Source organism: Tyto alba, unplaced genomic scaffold, assembly GCF_018691265.1.
Source record: "Tyto alba isolate M040663 unplaced genomic scaffold, T.alba_DEE_v4.0 Super-Scaffold_27, whole genome shotgun sequence".
NCBI lineage: Eukaryota > Metazoa > Chordata > Aves > Strigiformes > Tytonidae > Tyto > Tyto alba.
Window position 1 is genome coordinate 8,963,253 of NW_024881301.1, and position 25,826 is coordinate 8,989,078.

A 25,826-nucleotide genomic window follows, 5' to 3' on the forward strand; every position below is an offset into this window, starting at 1 on the left:
GGTCTTTCAAATGAATTTGCATTATTTCATAATTTTTGGTATTAGTCACTGACCATTCCTGCATCCTACATATATGTGATCAGGGGCTCTAGCTCCTTTTGCAAGCAGTGTGAAGTGGCCATTTCAGATCAGCCAAGCTAGGAAGTGAAGTATTGCCTAACTCATGGTTTCAATTATTTTCTGAAGGCTTCTATACCTGTCTGTTGACCAGATGCAGAGCCAAACCCTTTCTGTAAGGTGCTCAGAATATACAGTGAGACTACTCTTTAACATACAGTACTACCACAGTACTCCATATTTTTGTCAATATTGCAGAGTAAAACCTTTTTTCATTAAATTGACCATTTGTAATTTGCATATACAAATTATATTGTACATAACAGAGATCCAGTTCTTAAAGAACTAAATAAAATTCAACTTGAATGAGCGAATGGTTGTTTTTCTGAACATTTTTATATAAATTTTATAAAAATCTCAATGTAGAGGTGCAAAATAGCCTTGATTTGCACAGGGGGCAGTTTAGTTTTCCACAGCTCAGGAAAGACAGGGCTCCACTGCAATGAGACTCTCTAAGAGGAAAAAGGTCATCATTCCAGTAATTTCTAGAATAACATTTTGATACAATTGCTGAGTCAGACAGGCACAGACATAGAAAAACCCTGTACCACTGAAAAACAGTGAAGCATCTTGCTTTAGCATTTTTATGAGAAAACAAATACCTTCCAGATAAATGCATAAATAAGAGCCTACATCAAATATCCTTCCAGAAGGTAGAAGTTCATGGACTTCCTGGTTTGGAGACAGCATTTTTCCCATTCTGGTAAATAACCACAATGATCTTATCTTCCAGGATTTTTTTCACATCCTTTATCTGTAGGAAGAAAATAAAAACATCAGCATCAAAAATCCCTACAAGTCAGTAGGAAGTGTGATACTGTTCTAGACACTAATTATAATGTAGCTAACCCAAAACCTGAGTGAAAATCTAGCATGACTTTGACATGTTAGAGTCTAATCCTAAATAAATTATTGTGCTATGTTGGAATTTGCCTTCATCTTTTATGAGTTTAACACTTTGATTCAAATTTTCAGAAAGATGATGATTTAGATGTGGTAGCTGCCATCTCAGCTGACTACAGATTGTGCTAGGAAATGGTAGACAGGATTTTGTACAGCTTGAAATAATTTCTAACTTGGTTGTGCTTTAAGTGTGAATGTTCAGAACCCATCAACTTCCGTGCATGATAGACATTGCGCAGATCCATATTTAGCAGACTATTTGTGTATCCCATTTTGGCTTGTATCATACATACCATAGAATCACAGAATCACAGAATGGTTTGGGTTGGAAGGGACCTTCAGAGATCATCCATTTCAACCCCCTGCCACAAGCAGGGTCATCTTCCACTAGATCAGATTGCTCAAAGCCCTCTCCAACCTGTCTTTGAACACTTCCAATAATGAGGCATCCATAGCTTCTTTGGGCAACCTTTTCCATTGTCTCACCACCCTCACTGTAAAAAAAATTCTTCCCTATATCCAGTCTAAATCTACCCTCTTTCAATTTAAAACTGTTACCCCTTGTCCTATCACTACAGGCCCTGGTAAAAAGTCTCTCTCCATCTTCCTTAAAGCCCCATTTAAGTATTGAAAGGCCACAATAAGGTCTCCCCAGAGCCTTCTCTTCTCCAGGCAAACAACTCCAACTCTCTCAGCCTTTCCTCACAGGAGAGGTGTTCCAGCCCTCTGACCACTTTTGTGGCCCTTCTCTGGACCTGCTCTAACACATCCATGTCTTTTTTGTACTGAGGTTTCCAAAGCTGGATAAATATGGAAATCACAGAACTGTTGTGGTTGGCAGGGACCTCTTGAGATCATCTAGTCAAACCCCTCTGCTCAAGCAGGTCCACCTAGAGCTGGTTTCCTGGGACAGTGTCCAGTGAGGTTTTGAATACCTCCATAGATGGAGACTCCACAAATTCTCTGGGCAACCTGTTGCAATGTCTGACCATCCTCACAGTAAAAAAGTTTTTTCTTGAGTTCAGATGGAATCTCATGTGTTTTGTACCCACTGCCTCTTGTCCTCTCATTGGGCACCACTGAAAAGAGCCTGGCTCTCATCTTCATTCTTTCCCATCAGGTGTATATACACTTTGATAAGATTTCCCTGAACCTTCTTGTCTCCAGTCTGGAGTCTCAGCTCTTTTGGCTTTTCCTCATATGAAAGATGCTCCAGTCCTTTAATTATCTTTATAGCCTTGCGCTGGAGTCACTCCATTGTGTTTGTGACCCTTTTACTGGGGAGTCCAGAACCGGACTCAGCACTTGAGGTGTGGCCTCACCAGTACTGAGTAGGAAGGAAGGATCACCTGCCTTGACCTGATGGCAATCCTCTTCTTGTTGCAGCTCAGGATGCTTCTGGCAAACACAATCAAGCCGGGTCTTGCTGAAAACTGCATATCATCTCAATGCAATTAATTTGTCACAGTTTTAGAGATCTACATTTAGGTTAGACTGCTGTGTTCACTTTATAGTCAGGGGAGAAAAACAAGGTCTTCCAAAGTGCAGCTCATCTAACTCTGAGGTCAAGGTCTACAGTAGGTCAGTTAAATTGTAGCTTAGCCTAGTGCTCTTCTTCGGCTACAAAGAAAGCCTAGATTACTCACTAGAGTACACTCAAATCTAGACTGGTAAGTCCCACAATTCTTTTCTTAGTGCTTAGTATTTCACAGTGCCTGAATGTATTAAGCCACTTGAAGTGTGGGCAAATCCACCAGCCTTTGCCAGAATGGTTTCGTACCAGAGCAGAAGAAAGCAGGAGGAACAGAAACAGATTTCAAGGTTCCCCTGTTCTGCCACATGTGCATCTTCATGGGCTTCCTACCTTATAGTTGTTTGCAATAACTAATTAGCTGTTGGTAGAGAACATGGAAGTCTATTTTACTTCATATGCTTCCAGTTGGAGAGATTGTTCTCATCAGTGTCTCCCCTGACATCTTGGTACTTTGTGGTCTTTCCCATCTCACCTTCATTTCACTTTCTACCTTCTTTATCTCATTTCTAATTCTCATTTGCTCTGAACTCAGTTTTTTTTGTTGTTGTTGTTCTCTTCCCATTTGTCACATCTCCGTAACTAATGCTGTTGTTTTTTCACAGTGCTTTAAACACTTTGAGTACTGAGGCAGATGCACAGGGCAGTGTACTAGTTATATAAAAGGACAGCTGTAAAAACATGTGTGACGGCAATTAAGCAAGAACTCTTAGAAGCATGAAGTCATTTATTCTAATTGCACTAAGGCTCTTCTTAGACATTGTCCCTAATATTTGAAATGGAGAAAAAGTCAGCTTCAGGCACCATTCCATCTTTACTTCCTCCGCTTCCATGCTACTGCAAGCAAGGGGACTGCATGTGTCCCATTATCAGCTACACTGAGGAAGCTTTACCTTCAGACATCTGTCTTTGGGCTTGCTGTCCTGAAGGAACTGGAGCAGGTTCCATTTTAAATGCAGCAGAAGCAAGAGGACAAGTTACCAGCCAGAGAATTATTACCCACTAAAGCAATTTCCAGTTTCTTCATCAAATATTATCAAGGCCCTATCCTGAATGCCTTCGATTACTTTTCAAGAAAGCAGCAGATTAGGGCAGTTAGCAGCATCTTCAAAAGTTGTTCAGTGCCTCCCAAACTGATAATTCAGTCATCTTAATTTCATTAAACTCCAGAGTTGTTTCCAATAAGCAGCTACTCTTTTAACTAGCTGATATAGAGCTGAATGACGAAGATATGCTTAAGCAAACCAGATGAATACACACAAGGAACCCTGTTCCTTTCAGTTGCAGGCTGAAAGCTGATATATTACATGTCTGCATGCAATAAAACTTTTTTGTTTTAATGTTCCTAGGGAAGCTTGAAACTAAATCCTTGCAAAACATCTGGTTCAAAACTTCAGCATTTTAATATTAAATGCTTCCTGAAATCTGTTTGTGTAACTGTACCATGCAGGTTTGCTTCGTAGCTTTATAATAAATTGTTTCTAACTCATTTTGTTATCCTTGCACTGACTTTGATATCTCCTGCTGAAAACATAACATCAGTAACAGTGCTACTCCAAGTTCAATAGTTAGCTGATATCCCAAGCACAAATTCTGAAGACAACCGTATAATTTTTAGGTTTCGGCTTCGTATTGTCTTACATTCAACTCTAAGGTTTTAATTCTCTGTTCCTTAAAATTAATTAAATTGCTTTAGATTATAGATTTGTCTTACCAAATACAGTGTTCAGTATCACAACAGATTCTGCAGTGTCTCTGCATAAGACATGAAGAAGCTTTGCATCCCCCTGTGAACAACAGTTGTCATGTTACTGCTGGGACTAGTATTTAGAACTTTTTGTCAAAGCCTGGGAAAAAAAAATTCAGCAGTGAAGTGGAAGATTTTTTCCATACCTAATAGTCATCATGAGCATCCACGGATAGAAAAGCAAAAGGAAATCAGAAAAGGCTCATATATTTTAAAGCATGCTAAGCCTTGTGAAGATGGTCTTGCTGACCTCAAAAGCTGTAGCTTAATAGTTCCAAATAAAGCCACGTCAGATCTTAGCATGGTGCTCTAAGTTATGCAGACTGATTTCATGCCTTCAGCTGGTTTCATGTTTGTGCTGAGCACAGTGCCAAGTCCTGACCTGGCATTGCCTGACCCTCCTCCAGACAGTATAATTGTGTCAACCTGACTCTGAGCTGCAGGGCTCATGAACTTTGGGATCCTGTCATGCTAACACAGCTGTGCTACTTTTGGGGCCTAAACTGGTATTTTTGCAAGATGTGTAACTTAGAGTAACTCTGGCTATCCAATGCAGGGTAGCCTCGGATCCTTAGTTGGAGACCTTCTAGCATGACTGAGAGCATCTCAGGAGCTTGCTTCTCTCTCCAGGCTAAAGAGGGAGCCTTGGTTCCCAACTTCAGCTACTCAAGTAGAGCTCAAAGACAGACTGAATACAAACTGAAGGAGGGCTCCAAGAACCTTTCAAATACAGGAGAAAGCAGAAACCACTCAGGGGTTCCTGAAGTACTAGAAAGGATTAAAAACAAAACAACAAAACAACTTCACACAATAAAAGTTCAATTCTATAGCCTTAAATCCTATACTGTTAGCAAAGCTTTGTGTGTGCTTTAGATTAGCCATGTAATTATACCATAAACCCCCACTAGGATTTAATTTCAATTGAAAGCAGTGGAACTAATGATGTGCTTACAAATAAAGCTAATTAAGATTTTTTTTAGAACTGGGGACTATTTCATAAAAGTATCAAAAGATTTAATGTCAATATGTAGCACTTTGTATGACTCACAGAGCCTATAAATCCATACAGGTATTTTCAGCCTGATCATTATACAACTGGCCTAGCTCAGAAAGAAATGTGAAAATACATAGTAGGAAACAGTTCTTCCAAACAGCAAATAATTGTGTAAATATATAACTGGAACAAAATCCTATGGCTGATGTATAACACAGGAAATTCCATTTCAACATATTTCTTGATGCTTAATCCTGCCAGGTGGAATGGATCAACCAAAAGGGAGAAGTCACAGTACATTGTGAAAAAAAGTTACACATTTGTGGAGGTCATCCAATAGGACAGAAGGAAGCTCCACAAAACAGCTACAGCTCTCATTGCTCAAGTTCAGCTAGGTTCAAGCTCAATGTCTATCTGTATCAGTTCAATTGTTTATACTTCAATTAATCAATATCTTGCAAAAAGTCTGTTTTTACTGAAATCCTTTTTCAAGCTATTTCCTTATTTTTTTTTCCAATACATATATATTAATTTCAATTAAAATATAGCAGTAATGGAATAACAGTTGGGGTGGGGAGAAAGACACTTTCTACAACTTGCTGACAAGAGCTTCTTCAGACTGTCTCCAGTATGATTCAACATTACAAGAGTATTTCAGAATTTGCAACAGCATCAGTGAGCACTGAATCATCTGCTTGCATTAAACTGAAAAAATGAAAATGTGAGAACAATGTCATGACATGGCATACTATAACTGAGCAAAGCACTAAAATTCAGAGGAAAATAAAATACTAAGGGGAAACTGTTGAACATGGCAGCTGAGATAAAAATTGGAGATCTTCATAATAGGTCAGTGCAAATCAGATTTGGAATGTTAAAAGAGAGCAGATATTTGATATGAACTCTGAAGCTATAATTGGTGAGATTTTTGTTTCTTAAATTCAAAACGGAAATGATAGAGGAAAAGATTTCCAGAGTGAGCACGACTAATAACTACCTTTCAGGAACAAAGTGTTGGGTTCTTAAGTGCAATTCAAAGGTTAAGTTTAAGCCCAAGATTAACTTTAACAGGCATACTAGCACTAGACAATTTTGTCCTCAGGTTCCTTAGACCTCCCCTTTCAGACATTAGATATATATGAAATAGCATAAGAGCAAAGAATTAGGATTTGGTGCTTTTGTAAAAAGAAATACATACATATATAGTAATGCCTATTTCCATATGGTTACATAGTGGTTATAATAAAGTGTGAGGAATAACACCTAAGACAATGCAACATACTTTGCTATGTTCAAACTCAACTGAATTGAGGAAAGGAGCCTGACACCCAGCAGGACTCCGTATCTCAGCTTTAGCTTTGGTACAGATTTCCCTTAAGGACTCGCTTTGCAAGGTGCAAGAGTGTGTTTGACCAGAGACCTCCACAGAGACCTTCAGAAGACGGACAATTCTGAAAATAAGCAGTGTGATCTGTGCCAGAGGCAGCCTCCAGCCTCTCCACCCTCTGGCAAGAGAGCTGTTCTCCTTCCCTGCAGGGCTGAGGTCACCCGCTTTCTTGCAAATTCCTGTGAATTATGGGTGACATGTTGAAACTGCCCTTTTTGCTATGGATTGAGTAAACCTTTCTCTGTACTGAGTCAGGCCCAGAAAGGTCAGCAGTAGCTTTTCCTAGTAAATGAATATTAGCAAAGATAAATGGCAAAAATGAGGGGGCAAACCCTTGCAGTGAAAGGTTGAAGTCTTTGTTAGGATTCATTACACATGTGGGCTAATAACATGCATTTCACAAGTGTTTGTAATAGACTGTCTTCCTTTGTGCAAATGAATTTTCCATTTACTCTCTATCCTGAGCCAAGCAAGAGGCCCAGAGAGAGAGACTGCCCCTTTTACTTCAGCTCATGTCCCAGAGGTGCTTAATAAACAGTCTGGCCAGGGGATTGCAAAGTCTGCAAGGGTGCCTCCTTGGTATTGCCTCAGAAGAGAACCTTGAAAGGTTTTGTGTAATGATGAGTCTTGGTCAAGGAGTTAGCATTATTTCAGTGAGCCAGCAATTCATATACATTAAAACAAAATGCATATTCCCCTCCCATCTATCATTTTCAGAAAATAAGAGTGGAGCTATCTTAAATTTTAATGCAAATTGAGGACTTGCAGTTCCCATTAGACCTAACAGGTTCTCCACTCTTCCTGATGATGTGTTTAAAAATAAAACCCTCAAATCTCTTGCCTAAGCATCATTAACCATGCTGGATCTTAACCATCAATCATCAATTGGCTTTTATCGACTATGAGGTAAACAAAAACGAATGGGATGTTTTAAAACTGCTGTTACAGACCATGAGCTACAGACATCTACTTTCCCATCTCCTCTTTGACTTCAAGGGAGTATTACTGCTGAACATCACAAGGTGGGATACGATTTGCTAACAACACTTGTCCATAGTTTATATCAAGCATCTGTTAGTATTTAAATATCCCATTACAGAGTATACAAAACTTCATGCTGGTCAGATCCCAGACATATTCTGTACACATGGATTAACTGAAGAAAATCATTAAGAGAGAAACCCCCCAAAACATTACCAAGTGTAGTGATGTACAAAATGCCAAAATTTGCTTATGTCATTTCAGACTACTCATATACCAGCCTGCATCTGGATTCCTGATTTTTTTTTTTGATTTCTGTATCTTCAGAGGGTATACAAAGAAGGCCATTACATAACCCAGTGTTTTTTATAGCAAACTAAAACTATGCTGAAGAGATTAAATGTTGGAAGCTATTTTTAGACAAACTAATTGTAACAGTTTCACTAAGAATATAAGCTGCAGATGTCTCTTAAGGTAAAAAGCAAGATGATGGAAGAGCTACTAAGACAAAAGGCTATCAACTACAGAAAAATAGCAGATCGAAATTACATTTAATTATGCAATTCTGCCCAACACTCCCCCTAGTGGTTTTGCCCACAGAGATGAGCATCAAATCCCATACAGCAAAATACTCCAGTCTAATGACAAAACGTCCCATTAATAGGATTAAGTACCTTCTCATCAGATAAGTAGAACATGGCAAAATCCCTGACAGTCCCAGCAATTAGATCAGAACACAGCCTGTCCCCTTCCTGACGCGGGGAGCAATTTTGCAGAGGAGATGTTTCAGTATTAATGGTAAATATGTTGGGTTTTTTTACTTTTCTTTCGTAATGAGTTTGTATTTCTTTGCAAAATTAATTGGTCTTTTGCTATAAATGTAAAGGTACAATACGCATGTAACTATAAGTAAATCCAGGCTATAAATAAATCCAGGCTCTTAATTTACATATGCAGTTGCAGCTGATAACTGCGTCTCCAAGAAGGCTATACTGGCTAACAAGAAGGTACTTGAATAGTGTGTTCACTTAATCAGATGAAAACTATAAAGTGTAGTTGCATGGTTTCTAAAAAATAAACCTTTCTCTTCTAACTGCTTTTGGGAAGGAAATAAAGTAAATGGCTTTTATTTCCCTTATTTTGTAGGAACTTCTTTCAATTCCTGATGTGTTTGTTTACAAAACTGATCTAAGTGCCAATTTCTTGGCACATCTACTATTGTGTCTGCTATATTACATATTATCCTGAAGGACAATTAAAGAAATTGCATGTTTGGAGATAAGGAAGTGAACAGCATTCCAGAAATTTCCCTTTTTTAAATCTGGCAATAATGTTTAGCATGGATGCATTTGTAATATGAACTAAGAACATAGTGTGAGATCAGTAGTTAGTGTTTCACAAGGCAGAAAAGGGACAGACTGAACTGCATAAGCTTTCGGTTTTATATATATATATATATACATATATATATATGTCCTGATTCTGTTACACCACTGTGCAAACTCAGTGGAATTCATCTAGTTAGTCTGAATAGATAATGAGTTCAAGCTTCTTACTCATCCGTTTTTACTAACAGTAGCATTTATGTGCATATTATACATCTCAGAAACCATAGTTAAAGTCAAAATTAATGATAACTTGTATAATACTTACTAAACATTACACACAGGCATTTGAGCGCCATGAAGATGCTTACATTTAACTGCACTGACCTGCTTCTTTAACAGAAAGAACATGAAGTCCTCTTGGTTGTTTATAATATACGTGCTATGGCTGAAGGGTCATCAGTGTGCACCGACAAGGCAGGAGGACTTGAATCTCTGGGAAAACCTGAAGCGTATGTATGCTTTCCTTCCCAGGGGTGTGCTGGATGCTCCTGGGTCCAGGTCTGCAGTCTCCTGGTGCATTTTGACCTCCACACTCACTGGCGTCAAGAGGATCCACTTTCATGCGTGGAGCTTAGAAACCATTATATAGCTGACTACATGCATACACACACACACAATGGGGAGATAAGAACAAATAGGATGAGAAAGTAAAAGGATTAACAGACAAGCATCTCCTTATAAAAAAGTATTTACATCATTTTTATAGGTTATTTGGCCCCTCATAAATCATTAGAATATAAACTGAACCCAAAATTCAATTTAACAGATTTTGGATTATTTTGTTTGTTTGTTTAAATCATCTTTGAAAATGTTTATTCTACAATTACATATTTTGCTGAAAAAGATGGTTATTACAAATAATTGAAATAAAATGACTTAATTTAGAATAAAAGCAGCAATTTTGCATATACTCACCTTTAAACATGGCTTATTTTGTGGATAGGAAACCCAAGAGGATCTGACATGAAATATTCCTTTGCTTCCATCTCCTTTAATAATATTTCTGTAACAAACAAAAAGTTAGGGGAGGATAAAAAAGATATAAAGGAAGAAACTACTGATGTGTGCTTTTGGCAGCCCCAGGTTGATGTGGTTTTTATTTGTTTTGTATAGCTCCAATAATATTCCAGGTGTTTCTCCAAAGGGAACAAAGGATAGGCAATCATGCAGACCTTCAAGGTGCAACATGTGGGCCAACCCAGGCTTTCACCAAAACTCCATGGTCATTGCTTCACAGGAAGTCTAGAGATTTTATTTTTATGAAAGGAGGTTGAAGGCACCTGTAATCTAATTTTTCAAAATGTAAAGGGAAGATGTCACAGGCTGTTTTCAGATCAAAGATAAATATATAGGTTATGTCATTAGAAAACTCCTGAGTAATCCCTGGAGATTTTCAAAAGCCAGGATGAGGTCCTGAGCAACCTTCTCTTGTTAACCCTGCTTTGAGCATGGGGTATGGACTCAATGATCTCCAGAGGTGCCTTCCAGCCTCAATTGTTCAGGGATTCAGTGATCAGCGGTGGGACAGCCAAGTATACAGCTTGAGCTACATGCAGCTGATCACTGGCAAAGGTTCTGGGACAGATTCTTATCTGATGAAAATTATCTTGACTCTGTATTATTCAGCATTCACTATCCCAAGATTTGGCTCTGCAACTGTAGGGAAACATAGGGCTGTTTCATTCTCCTTCATCATCAGTGCATGACAATTAGGGATGGTGTTAAAATCTGATTAAGTCACTGTATAATTCGGCTTTTTTTAGAATTATCTGAAGTTGGAGAGAAGTATGTAGATGAAGAGGTAAAGAAAGCCTTGACTGGTATTAAGCAGATGAAAATTATGATGGAAAGAAATGAAGATAAGCATGTAGATCTGATGAAAACTTTGAAGAAGAGCAGTGAAGAAAAACAGGTAACTGAAGTGCATCTGGGGTTTTTTGTTTGTATTTTTCTTAAGTTGTGGCTATTTTATATCAATGATAAGGCAGGTTGTGCATGGATTTAGCCAACCTCTAGAAGTAGTTTAGGCCATAAGCAACCCAGAAGGATCCCTTGCTGTCTCCCCTTTTCTGGGAAGAATGCAAACCACATTGTATGTACACTCTGAGCAGTATACATCTCTTTATGTGGTCACAGGACTGGTAGGAAATCTGCTTCTGCCCCTTTCTCTCACTAGCAGAAGAAAACTCTCATGGCACCTTTACAGAGGTTCTCACTGCCTGTCTCCTGGAAGCTGGAGTTAGGCCAAAAGACATCCTTTACTAGACTTTCAAGAAGCCAGATGTTTACATTTCAGCAGTTAAAACACTAGTTGATATTTGACAATTTCTTAAGAAAGAGCTTGCCTGCTGGCAGGACCCTGGCACACTGAGGCTTCATCCCTGAGGGCAGCTTTCAGACTGCGCTGGAATAAAGCACTGAACAAGAGCACTGCCTGCCTCACTGGTGCCTCCTCCAGATTGTATGGTTCTTTTGAAAGCTGGAGGTGAAGAGTTTCCATATTCCCTCAGAAATACAGCTTTCTGTGTGGCATATTGTTAATTTTTCCCTGTGGCTGAATGTCTAAGCTATTTCGAAAATGAAACTAAAAGTGAGCACTACACAAAATACCGCTGAGTTACTAGCTAGCAAGTTACCTTCTCTCAGCCCATCCCAGCTGCAAGATAAAACATGTTATCTGACACAACCTGCCTTGAGATTTGAGCTCTCTCATTTATTTCTACAGTTGGGAGGTAACCAGCAGAAGCCCAGGCATAGTCAGGCTGATGGTGACCACCATGTGGAGATACAGAAGTTCTGCAGTAAAAGGAGACATTAAATGTTGTATGTGGGCTCAAACATTACTTTGAAGAGGGAACCTCCGTTTTGTAACATCCAGAAGCCAAAGCTGCTGCAACAGCAATGTGTTGAATAAAGTAGAGCACTTACTGTTTCTTGGTAGAAATCCCCTGCTTCACTGAATTCATACCAAGGCAACTGGAAGCAACTCTGTAAAGGTGTTTTGTGAGGAAAGTCCAGCAATTCTGTCCTGCATGTCTTTATACATCTCAGGCCACAAGATGTTTCCCAGCTTGTTTTGCAAACTTCAGACTTTCAGAAAAACATCAGAGCCACAAATAGTAATGTGCTCTGGAGAAAGTGCAGGGGATCAGGGGAATTTCCAATGTCCCAGTGCAATGCCTAGGCTCAGAGCCCTGTGCTCAAATGAGCCTGAGAAATAGAGATTACTGTGTATTTTTAAAAATACAAAGATCCTAACTATTGCTTTCAATGAAGTTGAAGGAAAAATCCCTCTTGGCCCAACATCTGGTAGTTAGTTTCAACTATTTGTATTAGCAAGCCAAAAACTACCTGATAGCTTTCTAGCATCTTTAGTAACACTGGTATGGTCCCATGATCTATGCTGTTGTTAGCTCTTACTGGATGATTTAATATGCACAGAACTTACATCTACAGTGAGAGTTCATAAAACACTGAATAAATGTATTAGATCAGAAAATAATTAAACAGAGACTATGAAGTTACTGTCTCCACCAAGCACATTCTGGCAGAAGTTTTCTGTGGGCCTCTTTGCTATAGCAATGCTGCCAGAAAGGAATAAGACCGACCAATTAAAAGGTTTCTGTCATACTTAGGAACAACTTAGAACATTGTTTGGAAACCTAAACTATTAAAATACCTTGTATTTGCAGAAACAAATTCATGACGTGCAATCTACTTTAGTAGGAAGAACTCTTCCATCTTTCCATTGCCACGTCTATTCTAAAATGCTGCTTCTGATCTGCTCAGCTTTGTTCTCTACCTGATGGAGAATGATCTAGTACATGGAAGCAGCATTGTAAAATGCATCTTGTTTCCCTTCAGTATGGAAGGAGTGCCTCACACTTCCATGAGAGCAGGAAGAAACTTCCTTACTACAGTCTTTTGAACAGTATAATCCCAGAGGAAATGCTATACTTTTACGTATTTCTGCATTAGAGAAAGAACCTATATATGTCAAGGACCTAGCCTCATGAAATATCAGTCCCTTAAAGAATAGAGCGAAGCAACAAAAAAGGGCTATTTGTAGAACTGCATGAATGAATACTGCAGATATGATATGGAGAAAAAATTATACAAGTTGAGCACATGACTTTGTGAGAGGTTGAAGCCTGCACAGAAAGACATGTGATTTTTTTCACATCTTCAAAGATCCAGGTAGACTGTAGAGATCCATTTGGTTTTGGAAGCTGTGCCCTCTGAAATAACGATGTTAGAAAAATCCTATATGGAAAAGCTTTTCAATTTTCAGTTCCCTCCATATGTGACTGCAGCTGAGAAGACAATCTACCCTAACAATTAGGGATTAGCAAAAAAAGGAATCATAAATAGCCAAAATGAGTCATCAACACTGGGAGAAGTATTTAGAATGTTAATCTGAAGATTTCCCTCAACTGAATCTTTTTTCTTACTTAGCAAGCCTTGCAACTTCTGGATGAAGTAAAGGAAAGATTAGAAGAAGAAGAAAGACAATGTCAAGTATCCTTGAAAAATTTATGGGATGAATGTGAATCTTGTTTAGAAAGTACCTGCATGAGATATTATACAACTTGTAAACATGGTTTGTCAACATTCAGAGGACAGGTAGGAAGAAGTTTTTTATCTGGGAAATACTCTTGAATTCACCTAACAGTTTTAGAGAAAGCACATCTCATTTTCTCAATAGCCAGATCTGTCAGCTGTATCAGGTTACTAAAATTAATTTGATTTGGGGGGTCTGGAAATGTGAAGCTATATGGCAGAGATTACATGTAATTATATTCATTGAACACTGAGCCAAAATGAGTTTGGCTGCACCCTGGCGTGACTCCATGGACATTGATCATTCCCGACTCCAACAGGGTCACTCCAGATATACAGTGTTGTCTCTCACAGTAGGACTTGCATTAAGATGCTCAATAACCTTGTGAAAAATACCACACAGATTCTTTATGGTCCATCTGCAAATCATCAAAGTCAAAAGTGTAGATATAGTTAGCAAAATTCTATGGGAAAAAAAAATCGTCTACTTATACAACATACTTTCCTATATTTATTTTATTTTAAATCTACTCTTTAAGTAACAAAAAGGCATTAAATGCTTAACTGTTTTTAATAAAGGAAACTGTCAGCAAAGGAGATTCCCCTAATTCTACCAGAAAGAAAATATGCTTTTCTGGCTGGCACATTATTATTACAAGATTTAACAAAATTGTAATCACATTTTTTATCTGGGCATATGCTTTAAGTGCAGCTTAACAACTGAAACTGCACAATTACTGCTACTGAAATTTTAGCCATATTACTTAGCTTTCACATCCCTAGGCACTGAAAAATACAGTAACTTAAAAATTAAACAAGTGACAAGCTTTAGAGCAAAGGTGTTTAACACTTGTGCACATTCTTTAAATTATTCAGGTAAAAATGTGAAAGATATTAAATCTAAGACTACTGGTGGTACTTTTGGATTTTTAAATACTTCTCATGGATATATCAGATGTATCTCTTGGGCTTTCCAGTGTCTGTGGATGTCAGGTTGAAATTATTGTAGTAAAGGTTATATATTGCACTGTCACTGTTTTTGACCCTCTTGGAAACTTCTTCAGTGAGCTATATGGCTTATTTGAAGCATTCAAAGTAAGAAATGTGTTGTGACATAAATTGTTTTTAAAAAAAAAGAGGACAAAGATGATAGCTGTGGCTGATGACACACAGGCAGCAGGGGCAATACTGCCTTAGGCTGTTCCCGCAGTGCTGTTTCACAATTCAACTTCCCTCTGAGCTGCACTATCGGTCAGATCAAGCAGCTGATTGGATTTAAAAGAAAAAATGTATATGAATATCTGCCTGTGTGTGTTTGGCAGGGTGCTTCTTAACGCCTCCCAGTTTTCTAATGCCATGAAGTGTGGCTCCACAAAACCCTGTATCTTCTCAGGCGAAGGTAGTGTGTTAAGGACAGAGTGGGGAACCAGTGGCTGAGACCCAGGGACTGGAAATTCTGTAAAGCAGAGTCGACACTCGGCCTCTTCCATCATCAGACCATGGAATTTGAGCCACTGTTTTATTGATTTTAATGGGTTTCAGTTTGCACAAGGACGTGAGGACTTGGCCATTGGTGAAAGAGGGCAGGGTATTTACAGATCACAGTGAGAACAATCACCTTCTGTTCCCTACACTGCACATAAGTACCACAGAAATGTTTCCAAGATAAAGTCCAAATTGTTTGTTGGAAGAAACCCAAACCCTGATACTAACTTTGAGCCCCCACAGATTAAAGGCCAACTGGCAACCCTTTTACTCCAGATCTGATTTGGAGCTAATGATTTAGACTGAATGTACTTTCACTCTTTATAGTCTAGTATCTTAAATTACTTTGGAGTATATGCTGTGTTTGCAGTTATTAAGTGGCATTGTTTCTGTGGGTATTTGAAAGAGAATAATTAGAGCCACTTCCCTGAGAGATGAAAAACTGATAACTTGTCAGGCAGCTGATCTATCTTCTTCTTATACACAGGTTGAAGATTTTTTGAGGAAAATACCTCCACTCATTTTCACTTTCCATGAGGATCAAGGAAAAGACATTCAGTTTAATGAAAAGCCTGAGAAAGAGGATACCCAGCTAGTGAAAATGGAAGATTTATTTAGCCAACTGTTATTGGACATGGGCTCAATATTTGACAGAAGTTTAATTTTTTTCAAGCAGATGCAAAAAGAATTTGACCAGTCTTTTCAGATGTATTTCATGTCTGATCTGGACTTGAATGAACCCCCCAGCATGCCAGCTTTACCTAGGGACACCACCAGACATGATGGCTCACAGAAAGGCTGGGATATACCTGGCTTCTTACAGACAGTTTTTGATTTCAGTAAGACAGTGTTTGAAGGCGTCAGTGAGGTGATTACCAAAGTTTTTGATGAATACAGGGATAATAGAAGAGATGTTCCAGAACAAGCCAAAGGCAAGTGTTAGAAAATGAAAATCAACTGCACTGTCAATGACATCAAACCCATTGGGTTTACTAAACTATAGTTAATGATTCAGTTTGTGGTATGTTAGTGTGAGATACTGTGTGGAAGCTCTGGAGGCTTTCTTGGTTAAACAGGCCTGGGTCAAGGGTAATTTTATCAGCTATATGAAAAGGTAAAAATCACCTAGAAATCTTAGGGAAATGTCACAGGGGGACTTAGGGGTCCTACACAGCCTAGTTTTCATGGCAATTCTCAAAGCATTTGCAGGAGCTCCTCAGGAGTGCTTGAAATCATGACGGATGCAGGTTTTCATAAGGCTGACTGACAGATCTGATCTCAGCATTTATCAGAATATGATTTGTATCATATCATATTGACAGGTCACCAATTCTAAAAAAATAAGGGTAGTTCTGAGAGATGTCAAGGTGTATCCCTGCCCTTGCCAAATGACATTAAGCTCAGCCATACAGCTGCAAGCCCTGTTCCAGGCTACTGCAGCAATGCAGTGTGCCGATCAAATACAGACCAGCCATCAGTTTTCCAGCAACCAGAAAAATTCTGGGCATAACATTAGTTTCAGTTGATAACTCTCAATGGAGGAAAAAAAAACATGGTCAACTTTTAGAATACCAATAAGCCTTATACTTTGTATCCTACTAGTGCAAATAGAAAAGCAAGCATCAATCAAATACATGCTGGTGCCTGTCTATAAGGAGATCACAGTAAGCACATGCCATAACTCTGAGTGGCAGATGACCATTATATAGTCATCAGGAAATATAAAGATAAGTGATTCTTGAAAGTGATTCTTCAACAGTGTTTTTTAATTTTTTCTGGATCATGACCCATGTTACCTCAGAAATTTGGTACTGTACTCTTATCTAGCTGTACATGATTATGAAACATCTTGACTTATAAGGCTCAAAAAGATCATACCAGATCTTGCATGTTGTAGAAATAATGTGTAATAATATTAGCAATTGTTTGGCTATTAGTGGGCAATATGCCTCTATGCCTTTATAAGGGAATATGCTATAGTGGCATGAATTTCTTGAAAGAAAACATGATTTGTGTCTTCTCCTGACTTCTACTTTTTAATGTTTTATTAATTTTTTTTTTGTCTTCTCTTTTTTAGGGTTGGGGGGTGGGGAGGAGGGATTTATGCCAGCTATTTTTGGTTAAGGGCAAGAAATTATATTCTAGCACACAGAGAAGGTAACAAATGTATGTTTATCAAAATCCTACGATTAATGTCAGTCTCAAAATACCGTGACTTCATTCTAGATCCTGACAGAAGTGGCATGTTCTCAAAAACCATGCCAGGGCGCCAGAGACCTCTGTGCAGGGAGCTTCAGGAGAACTCCTCTGGATGCCCACAGTTTCATGAGAGATGTCAGAAATGTCAAGAAAATCTTTTGCATGGTAAATAGCTATTTTCCATTTGTTTGTTTGTTTGTGTAATGTTTTAATCACTGGGTTGTAGATTTTGAAGCTGTCATTTTCTACTGAGCTGTTTACATATTTTTGGAATTAACATTCAGTTGCTGAGTTTTTACTGTAACTACATATAAAACCACTATTCCTCATTCCAGATGATTTCAATTACCTTTCCCCACTGTCTCCACAGAGTGTCAGTATAACTCAGTCATTAACATACTGCTGGAGGTCCAAAGAGAAGCTCTGCACTCTGTAACAAAATACCTACGTATTTTGTTAGATTTGCCATCCTGCAGAGAAGCAAGAGGTCAGGAAGCAATCGATCCTGCCTGCGTGCAGAAGCGTTGAGCAGAAAGTGAGGAGAAGCTCAAACTCTTGGCACTCATTTCTCCTGCAGACAACCAGATGTAACGTCTGGTAGCATTCAGCTCCTCACAAGGAAAGCAGGTGCTGAAGAGCCTGTAATTTTAATTTGTTGAACCATGACAGCAAACAGGGCTGACATGAAGGACAAGAAGGGGACTGTTTGTCAATATGTAAGGAGATGGCAAAGCTCTGGCATGCACCCTCCAGGGGCACCTGGAAAAAATTCAGACTACATCACCTAGAACTGATCTCAGGACTCCAGCTGCAGCATAACACATGTGTATTTGCAGAATTATTTAGGTCTTAAAAGCCACAGAATATGCTTAAACATAAATGTCTTCAGAATATATCCAGTATGCCAAATACTAATGAACCAATGACACATTCTGAAAAGAGTATCAGACTACTTCCGCCTCACTAAAAATATCTTTTTGTCTACAACTGTGTATTACAGATATCAGTTTGTATCTGTGGTCACTGTACTATTAGTCCAAAGGTGTCTCTTGATAGTCCTACTTGACAAAGAATAAATTGAATTTTTCCATAGTAATTTTTGTATAGGTTTAATATAATGTTCTTGTTTAAAATCCATATTCTAGTACAGAAAAAAACCCAGAAATCTTCAGTTCTGATTTTATGGCAGATGTACTAGTCACATACTAATGTCTAGTTATTGTAAGATAAATATTAGGCCTTAAGACTCAACAGGAATCGTAAGATATGTTATGGGCCTTCTTGTAATAGCCTATATCATAAAATCATGGAATAGTTAGGGTTGGAAGGGACTTTTAAAGGTCATCTAAGTCTAACACCCCTGCAATGATCAGGAACATCTTCAACTAGATCAGGTTGCTCAGAACCCCGTCCAACCTGACCTTGAATGTTTCCAGGGATGGGGCATCTACCACCTCTCTGAGTGCAACCTGTTCCAGTGTTTCACTACCCTCATCATAAAAAAAATTATTCCTTATATCTAGTATAAATCTGCCCTCATTTAGTTTAAAACCACGACCCTTTGTCCTATCACAACAGACCCTGCTAAAAAGTTTGTCACCATCTTTACTGTAGACCCCCTTTAAGTACTGAAAGGCCACTATATGGTCTGACCGAAGCCTTCTCTTCTCCAGGCTGAACGACTCCAACTCTTTCATCCTGTCCTCACAGGGGAGGTGCTCCAGACCTCTGATCATTTTTGTGGCCTCCTCTGGACCCACTTGAACAGGTCCAAGTCTCTCCTGTGCTGAGGGCTCCAGAGCTCAGCTTGCAGCTGAGTCTCTGCAGCACTCCAGGTAGAGTAGAGGGGCAGAATCACCTCCTTGATCTACTGGCCACACCTCTTTTTATGCAGCCCAGAGTACAGTTGCCTTTCTGGGTTGTGAGCACACGTTGCTGGCTTATGTCCAGCTATTCATCCACCAGTATGCCCAAATCCTTCTCCACAGGGCTGCTCTCAATCCCTTCATCTCCCAGCCTGAATTGATACCAGGGGTTGCCCCAACCCAAGTGCAGGACCTTGCACTTGGCCTTGTTGAACCTCATGAGGTTCACATGAGCCCACTTCTCGAGCTTGTCCAGGTCCCTCTGGATGGCATCCCATCCCTCAGGCAGGTCAACCTCACTGCTCAGCTTGGTGTTGTCTGCAAACTTGTTGAAGGTGCACTTGATCCCCCTGTCAATGTCACTGATGAAGATATTAAGCAGTACTGGTCCCAGTACAGACCCCTGAGGGACACCACTTGTCACCGATCTCCATCTGGACATTGAGCCATTGACCACTACCCTCTGGATGCGACCATCCAACCAATTCTTCATCCACTGAACAGTCCATCCATCAAATCCATCTCTCTCCAATGTAGAGAGAAGGATTTGCACAGTGGGATTGAGTGCACCTTCAGGAAGTTTGCCAACAACACCAAGCTGTGTGGTGCAGTCAACATGCTGAAAGGAAGGGATGCCATTCGAGGAACCCTGACAGGCTTGAGAGGTGGGCCTGTGCAAAATTCCTGAAATTCAACAAGGCCAAGTGAAAGGTCCTGCACATGAGTTGAGGTAATTCCATTCACAAATACAGGCTGGGGAAAGAGTGGATTGAGAACAGCCCTGAGGAGAGGGACTTGGAAGTAGTAGTAGTATGATGGAAAACTGACTGAGATGGCAATGTGTGCTCACATTCTAGAAAGACAACCATGTCCTGGGCTGCATCAACAGAAGTGTGACCAGCAAGTCAAGGGAGGTGATTCTGCCTCTCTGCTCCACTCTTGTGAGGGGCCCTCAGCACAGGAAAGACATGGACCTGCTCGAGCGGGTCCAGAGGAGGTCCATGAAGATGATCAAGCGGCTGGAGCACCTCCCTTCTGCAGACAGGCTGAGAGGGTTGGGGTTGTTCAGCCTGGAGATGAGAATACTAGAGAGAGACCTGCTAGCAGCCTTCCAGTACTTAAAGGGGGCTACAGGAAAGGCGAGGAGGGACTCTTTATCAGGGAATGTAGTGATAGGACAAGGGGTACCAGTTTTAAACTGAAAGAGGGTAGATTTAGATTAGATACAAGAAGAAATTCTTTAATGTGAGGGTGGTGAGGCACTGAAACAGGTTGCCCAGAGAAGCTGTGGCTGCCCCCTCCCTGGAAGGGTTCAAGGCTGGGTTGGACGGGGCTTTGAGCAACCTGGTCTAGTGGAAGGTGTCCCTGCCCATGGCAGCGGGGTTGGAACTAGATGACCTTTGATGTCCCTTCCAACCCAGACCACTCTGCAATTCTATGTTGTGTGAGACTGTAGTTCTTCCATTGCCCACTGATGTAGTCACTCCATCATAGAAAGCCACTAGGTTGGTGAGGCAAGACTTGCCCTTGGTGAACCCATGCTAGCTGTCTCAAATCACCTCCCTGTCCTCCATGTGCCTTAGCATAGATTCTAGGGGGATCTGTTGCATGATCTTCCCAGGCACAGAGGTGAGGCTGACAGGTCAGTAGTTCCCAGGGTCTTCCTTTCTCCCTTTTTAAAAAATGTTTCCCTTTTCCCAGTCACCAGGGACTTCACTGACTGCCACAACTTCTCAAATATCATGGAGAGTGGCTTAGCAACTGCATCAGCGAATTGCCTCAGGACTCTAGGATGCACCTTGCCAGGTCCCATAGACTTCTGTATATTCAGATTCCTCAGGTGGTCTTGAACTTGATCTTCTCTTACAGTGGGAGGGACTTTGCTCCCCCAGTCCCTGCCTTGTGGTCTATATAGTTGGGATGGATTGATAACAGAAGATGAGCAACTGAAACAAACAGATAATGTATAAGAAGATTACGAAGCTGCAATATGTAAAATCTACCAGTTCTTATTTAGCATAAAAGAAAACCTATTGCCATGAAATATGATATAAACGTTAAGTACTTGGTAAGTCATTGTAATACAGCAAATGGGATAATCAATTCATTTAGTCATTATGAGCCTAAACTAAATTTGCCAATACAGGTCAACAAGAATTAGTCTCTTCTTTTTAGCATTATTTAAACAGCAACCCAAAACATGCCCCCTTGTTAGACTTTTTTACCATTTCCTATACTTCAGAGAGAAAAGACAAAGTACAAGACATATTACTTTACTATAAGCTTCATGCTGGCTGTCTTTTCTAACAGATTGTCCAAACGTTCCCGACCTGCATATAAAGTTTGATGAAGCCTTTAAGCTGGTTGATCTCTCAGGGGAGCAGTATGAGCAGATTCTCCAGGTGGTCCAGCGTCATACAGAAGACACTTCCTACTTGTTGAATAAAATGAAAGAAAGATTTGGGTGGGTGTCTGAGTTATCCAATATGACCATTGGACCAGAAAACATTTTCAATATAGTTAAGGTAAGGGTTGTCTTCCGAAGGGAACTTCCACTGGTCTCTGACCTATGCTTTGCTCATACTTATGCTCTTGGGGATTGTGGATGTTCGTACATGTGCAGTGTGTGGTTTTTACAACACAAAGTTCCTACTCATCTTGAATTTATGTATGCTTGATAATCCCTTGATGAGCTGAAACTCTAAAGATTAGAAACTATTTTCCTCTAAATCCTTTTAGTCTGATGGATGGCTGACAGGCTAACCTGAATCACTGTCTGATAAGAGTAAATTGACACTAGCAGCTTTGACTGGCCTCAGATTACCTTCACAGATAAATTACACTGTACCAGTCAGTAACAAATCCTTATTGGATCACTGAATTTCCAGCTAGAGATCTATGCCTGTACCTGTATATCCCAAAGCTCAAAGAAGGCAAATGTTATGCTGATTATTGAAATGGAAGCTGCATATCTTTAACAGCATCTGTCAATATTCCAATAAATACATCATGATTAACTGTATCTCACACGCAATAATATCTCCAAGGTAAATTCAATCAATTTTCCTGGGTGAAGGACAAATCCTATTCTCCCTTCAACTCAGAAATCCAATGTACTACTATTACTACAAGAACTTCATACAAAATGATTGTGCAATCCACCAAAAAAGCACAAAATCAGGAGCAAGGGGACAGAAAACATTTAAGCACACTTTCCCAAACGAGTCCAAGCTATCTGCTCTAGAAAAATAAAGCCACAGAACTAAGTCTGGTTTAGAAAAACACACAGGAACGAATAACTTCAATCACATGAATTTTGTCTTGAAATTAGTGGGATGACACACAAGTTTTCATTAGGAGAACAGCAGCTCTTTACAGATGTAGTTCATGGTATAAATATTAACATGTAGTTCTTTAATATGGTCTTGCAGTGCCATGTCATCTTTTCCCCCCGCTTACAATAAGTTCTGGCATAAATTCAGACGCTAACTGTCTTTTCAGAAGAAAGTAATTTAAAGAAAATAGACAATATTCCTCTATTTAATGTTCCCCTATTAAACACAGTAGGCACAGTAGGTATAAACAAAATTGAAAGAATGCAGTAGTTTGTAGTGTCTAAAGTACTGATTCGTTCTCTTCTAGGTGGTACCCGGGGATCCCTCTGTTAAAAATGAAACTGTGGTAGACGTAAATGTTCTGACTTCACCTACTTTTACCATTAAAGTTCCTCCCACCTTAGATCCAAACAGTGCTGAATTCATTGAATATGTAGCTAGGAAAGCACTGCAACTATATAAGCAGAATTTTTAAGTGGTAAGTTCATTCTTTTTCCTTTCAGAGAGAACGTAATTCTTCATAAGATGTGTTTACATTGCAATAAACTTCAGCTGGAACGGGATTCAGTCATGGTATATATAAAACCATCTCATCAGAAATGACATACTGATTGAGACAAACACCAATGTTATAGAAAACAAAACCAAATGCTCAATGTTTTAGCCTGCAAAATACATTATGATATTGAAAGATTTGACTTAACTGTGAAACCCTCAATCTTTAAGTAACATCTGGGACGAGCTAGTGTGATGATAAATATTCCTTCAGAACAGAATTGCCTTACAACCCCAGTCCAGAGCATTGGCACTGGAAACCACGTCTTTGTGTTCATTCATCACGAATGAACTGAAATTACCACTCTTCATTACATTTTTTATTTTCTGTGCTGTTTAATAATACATGCTCTGTATTATTTTTGATGATAGAGTGCAAATTTATAATCAGCACCAGAACTTGAAAGAGAAGTCTTACCACAATGTTTTCCCATTACCAGCAGTCTGCTCAGATTAACAGTGTTAACAGACTCTGCAGTTTGACTTGTAGGAATGTGCACAGAAAGATCCTTCTCATGAGTTTCTACCCATTTTTGTAGGAAGTGCTCACAGAGGCCTCACTCCATGCTTAAGAGATTTCCAGATGTGGAGGGAAGAACCAGGCTGAGAGACAGGGGAAAACAATGCTTAATATTCTCTAACCCCACAGAGAATCTCCAGAAAAAACGGGGTAGTTTCAGGTGGCATCATGCTGCTGGGGAAGCCCAGGAAACTCTGGGATGCACAGCTCCAGTGGGCTCCGACTCTCACAGTTGGCTCTCCTGGGGGCAAGAGCCACAGGGCACACAAGACCTACAGGCAAATCACTGCAGTGTGTCGTGTCCCCCCCCCCATCTTCTAAGAAGGCACTAGAGTTGGATATGGCTCCTCTTTTGGTATGGGTGTCTAATACCCTCATCTCATCAAAGAAAGCATGACCTGAATGCACACAGAAGTCTCAGGAGGCACATTAAAAGGATTCAACATTAACAAAGTAGATGAAGGAAATAAAATTTCAGCATTTTATATTGACTGTGAGTATGCTTTTGAGGTCAAACTCACAATTTTTAAACAGATTAAAAAAAATCACTTCCACCAGAGAGGCATTAATTAAGTGGTATTAATTTCCAATTCACAATACCATTTTATGTTCGGTTTGCACAACAGATTTATGGTAAGTGAAAGTGTGATGAAAGCAAAGAGTTAAAATTCTACAAGAAAACAGAAAGATCTATAAGAAGGGAAAAAGAGAAAAAAAAATCTGTTTCTGTCTGTTTTTTGTCATGTATGTTTCTACAGCAGGGTACTGATACATTCCACATATATGTATTTTTCTAACATCCTTTTCTCAGTTCAAAACCAAAATATTTAATCCATATTTTTTTATTTTTTCTCCTAGGAAAGATGTGTGAAATCTTTCTTCCTGAAATCCAGTATGTACTCCTTAGATGAAATACCCTTAAGATCACTCAATGTACAGCTAATTGTTAAATGACTAGTTAAAATAGTTGCATATAAATAAAATTTTGCTTAGTAAATATTGTGACATCTGAGATAGCAACCGAAGACTGTAGAAATATTTTAACTCAAAACCAAATTAAAATCCATTTTAATAATAATTTATTTAAATAAAATGTTGTTTATGTTGTAAATTAGGTAATCTTTGATAACCAGCTATGGCTTTGGTTATGCAACGATTTAAGGAAATAATCAGCTGTAAGCATACAAATAATTCCTATTTGCATACTTAAATTCAAGCACATTCTTAAGCCTTTTCAAGATCGGTCCCTACAGATGTTGCACATTCAGCTAAGTCTGAATCAACCAGATTTCCATATGCACATAGCATATTATTTTCCAATGAAAATGTTCCATTTCTTCATCCAGTTGCTTTTGATGTTTATCACATACATTAAATGACTTTTCTGAATATGCAGTAATGACTAAGTGTTCTGCCTTTGGCATTTCTTACTTGTAGTTTGCCTCTGGAGTTCATTTTTTAATTCATTAACAAGGAAGCCTGTATAAGAAAATATGTTTGTTTGATCCTAAATTATACATATTAGCTTTCAGTGGTATTTGCACATTAAAATAAAGGTTAGGGACTGATACATTACTTAGAAGCAGAGCTGTAGGTGATTTCATTTGGTGTGCCTGGTATTTCTAAGCATTTTTTGCAGTTATATTCACCATTTCCAACTGTATCTCTGCTAAATAAATTGTATTCATTTCAAAGTGTATAAAAACATCTATATTTGGTATGCATATAGAAAAATAACTGTGCCCTAATTATACCATACCTTTTAATTTACTTCTATACCTGCAAGTAAGTATATGCATTTATAGAAGAAAAAGGCCATTTCATTGTTTTAATTAGTGGGAAAGGTATGTTTTCCTGCCTGCTGTAAGGAAAGGCAGCATTTTCTAATTCATAGTCCTCTGTTCCCTTCAACCTCCATTATATATGCCTGTATTAGAGGCTCCTAATCGTGAGATTAGCAGTCCTAACTCCTGCCATCATGCCAGGTGTCAGAACGCTGGGCTTTATCTGAGAGATGACTCATACAAAACGCTTGACTTCCAAGATACACTAATGAAATACTCTGAGGAGAGTCAGTTTGTTTTGATGAACAGAGAGAGTATACCTAAAAAATTTCGAGAGGACACGACGGTGGGAGCAGAACGAGGGAAAAATCGGTGCGGTTTGGAGCAGACTGCAGTTAGGTGCCCGGGACAGCCCTCCGTCGGGGGGGACAAGCCCCGTGAGGGACCAGAGAGGGCGGCCACGGAGGGTTCCCAG

The 25,826-nt window shown here is 39.3% G+C and overlaps 1 protein-coding gene and 1 long non-coding RNA gene across 2 annotated transcripts; one reads left to right on the forward strand and one right to left on the reverse strand.

The window, feature by feature from the left end:
- Positions 1-728: 728 nt before the first annotated feature.
- LOC116960397 lies at positions 729-8,453 on the reverse strand. Its single transcript, XR_004406361.1, has 3 exons — positions 8,335-8,453; positions 4,266-4,338; positions 729-871 (listed from the first exon to the last, which is right to left on the reverse strand). It is a non-coding gene; the product is annotated as an uncharacterized LOC116960397 (long non-coding RNA).
- CLUL1 (clusterin like 1) lies at positions 8,350-25,272 on the forward strand. The gene is made up of 9 exons (XM_032987666.2): positions 8,350-8,458; positions 9,388-9,497; positions 10,812-10,960; positions 13,504-13,671; positions 15,581-16,025; positions 17,320-17,457; positions 21,468-21,682; positions 22,800-22,970; positions 24,426-25,272. The coding sequence occupies exons 2-8, from the start codon at positions 9,395-9,397 to the stop codon at positions 22,965-22,967; spliced, it is 1,386 nt and encodes a 461-aa protein (XP_032843557.2). The 5' UTR covers positions 8,350-8,458; positions 9,388-9,394; the 3' UTR covers positions 22,968-22,970; positions 24,426-25,272.
- The last annotated feature ends 554 nt before the right edge of the window (positions 25,273-25,826 follow it).

Excerpts from the sequence above, each read along its gene's own strand:
- CLUL1 (XM_032987666.2), top strand. The coding sequence starts at position 9,395 with ATGAAGTCCTCTTGGTTGTTTATAATATACGTGCTATGGCTGAAGGGT. Across the intron at positions 10,961-13,503 it reads AGAGCAGTGAAGAAAAACAG|CAAGCCTTGCAACTTCTGGA; the intron begins GTAACTGAAGTG and ends TTTCTTACTTAG. Across the intron at positions 21,683-22,799 it reads ACATTTTCAATATAGTTAAG|GTGGTACCCGGGGATCCCTC; the intron begins GTAAGGGTTGTC and ends GTTCTCTTCTAG.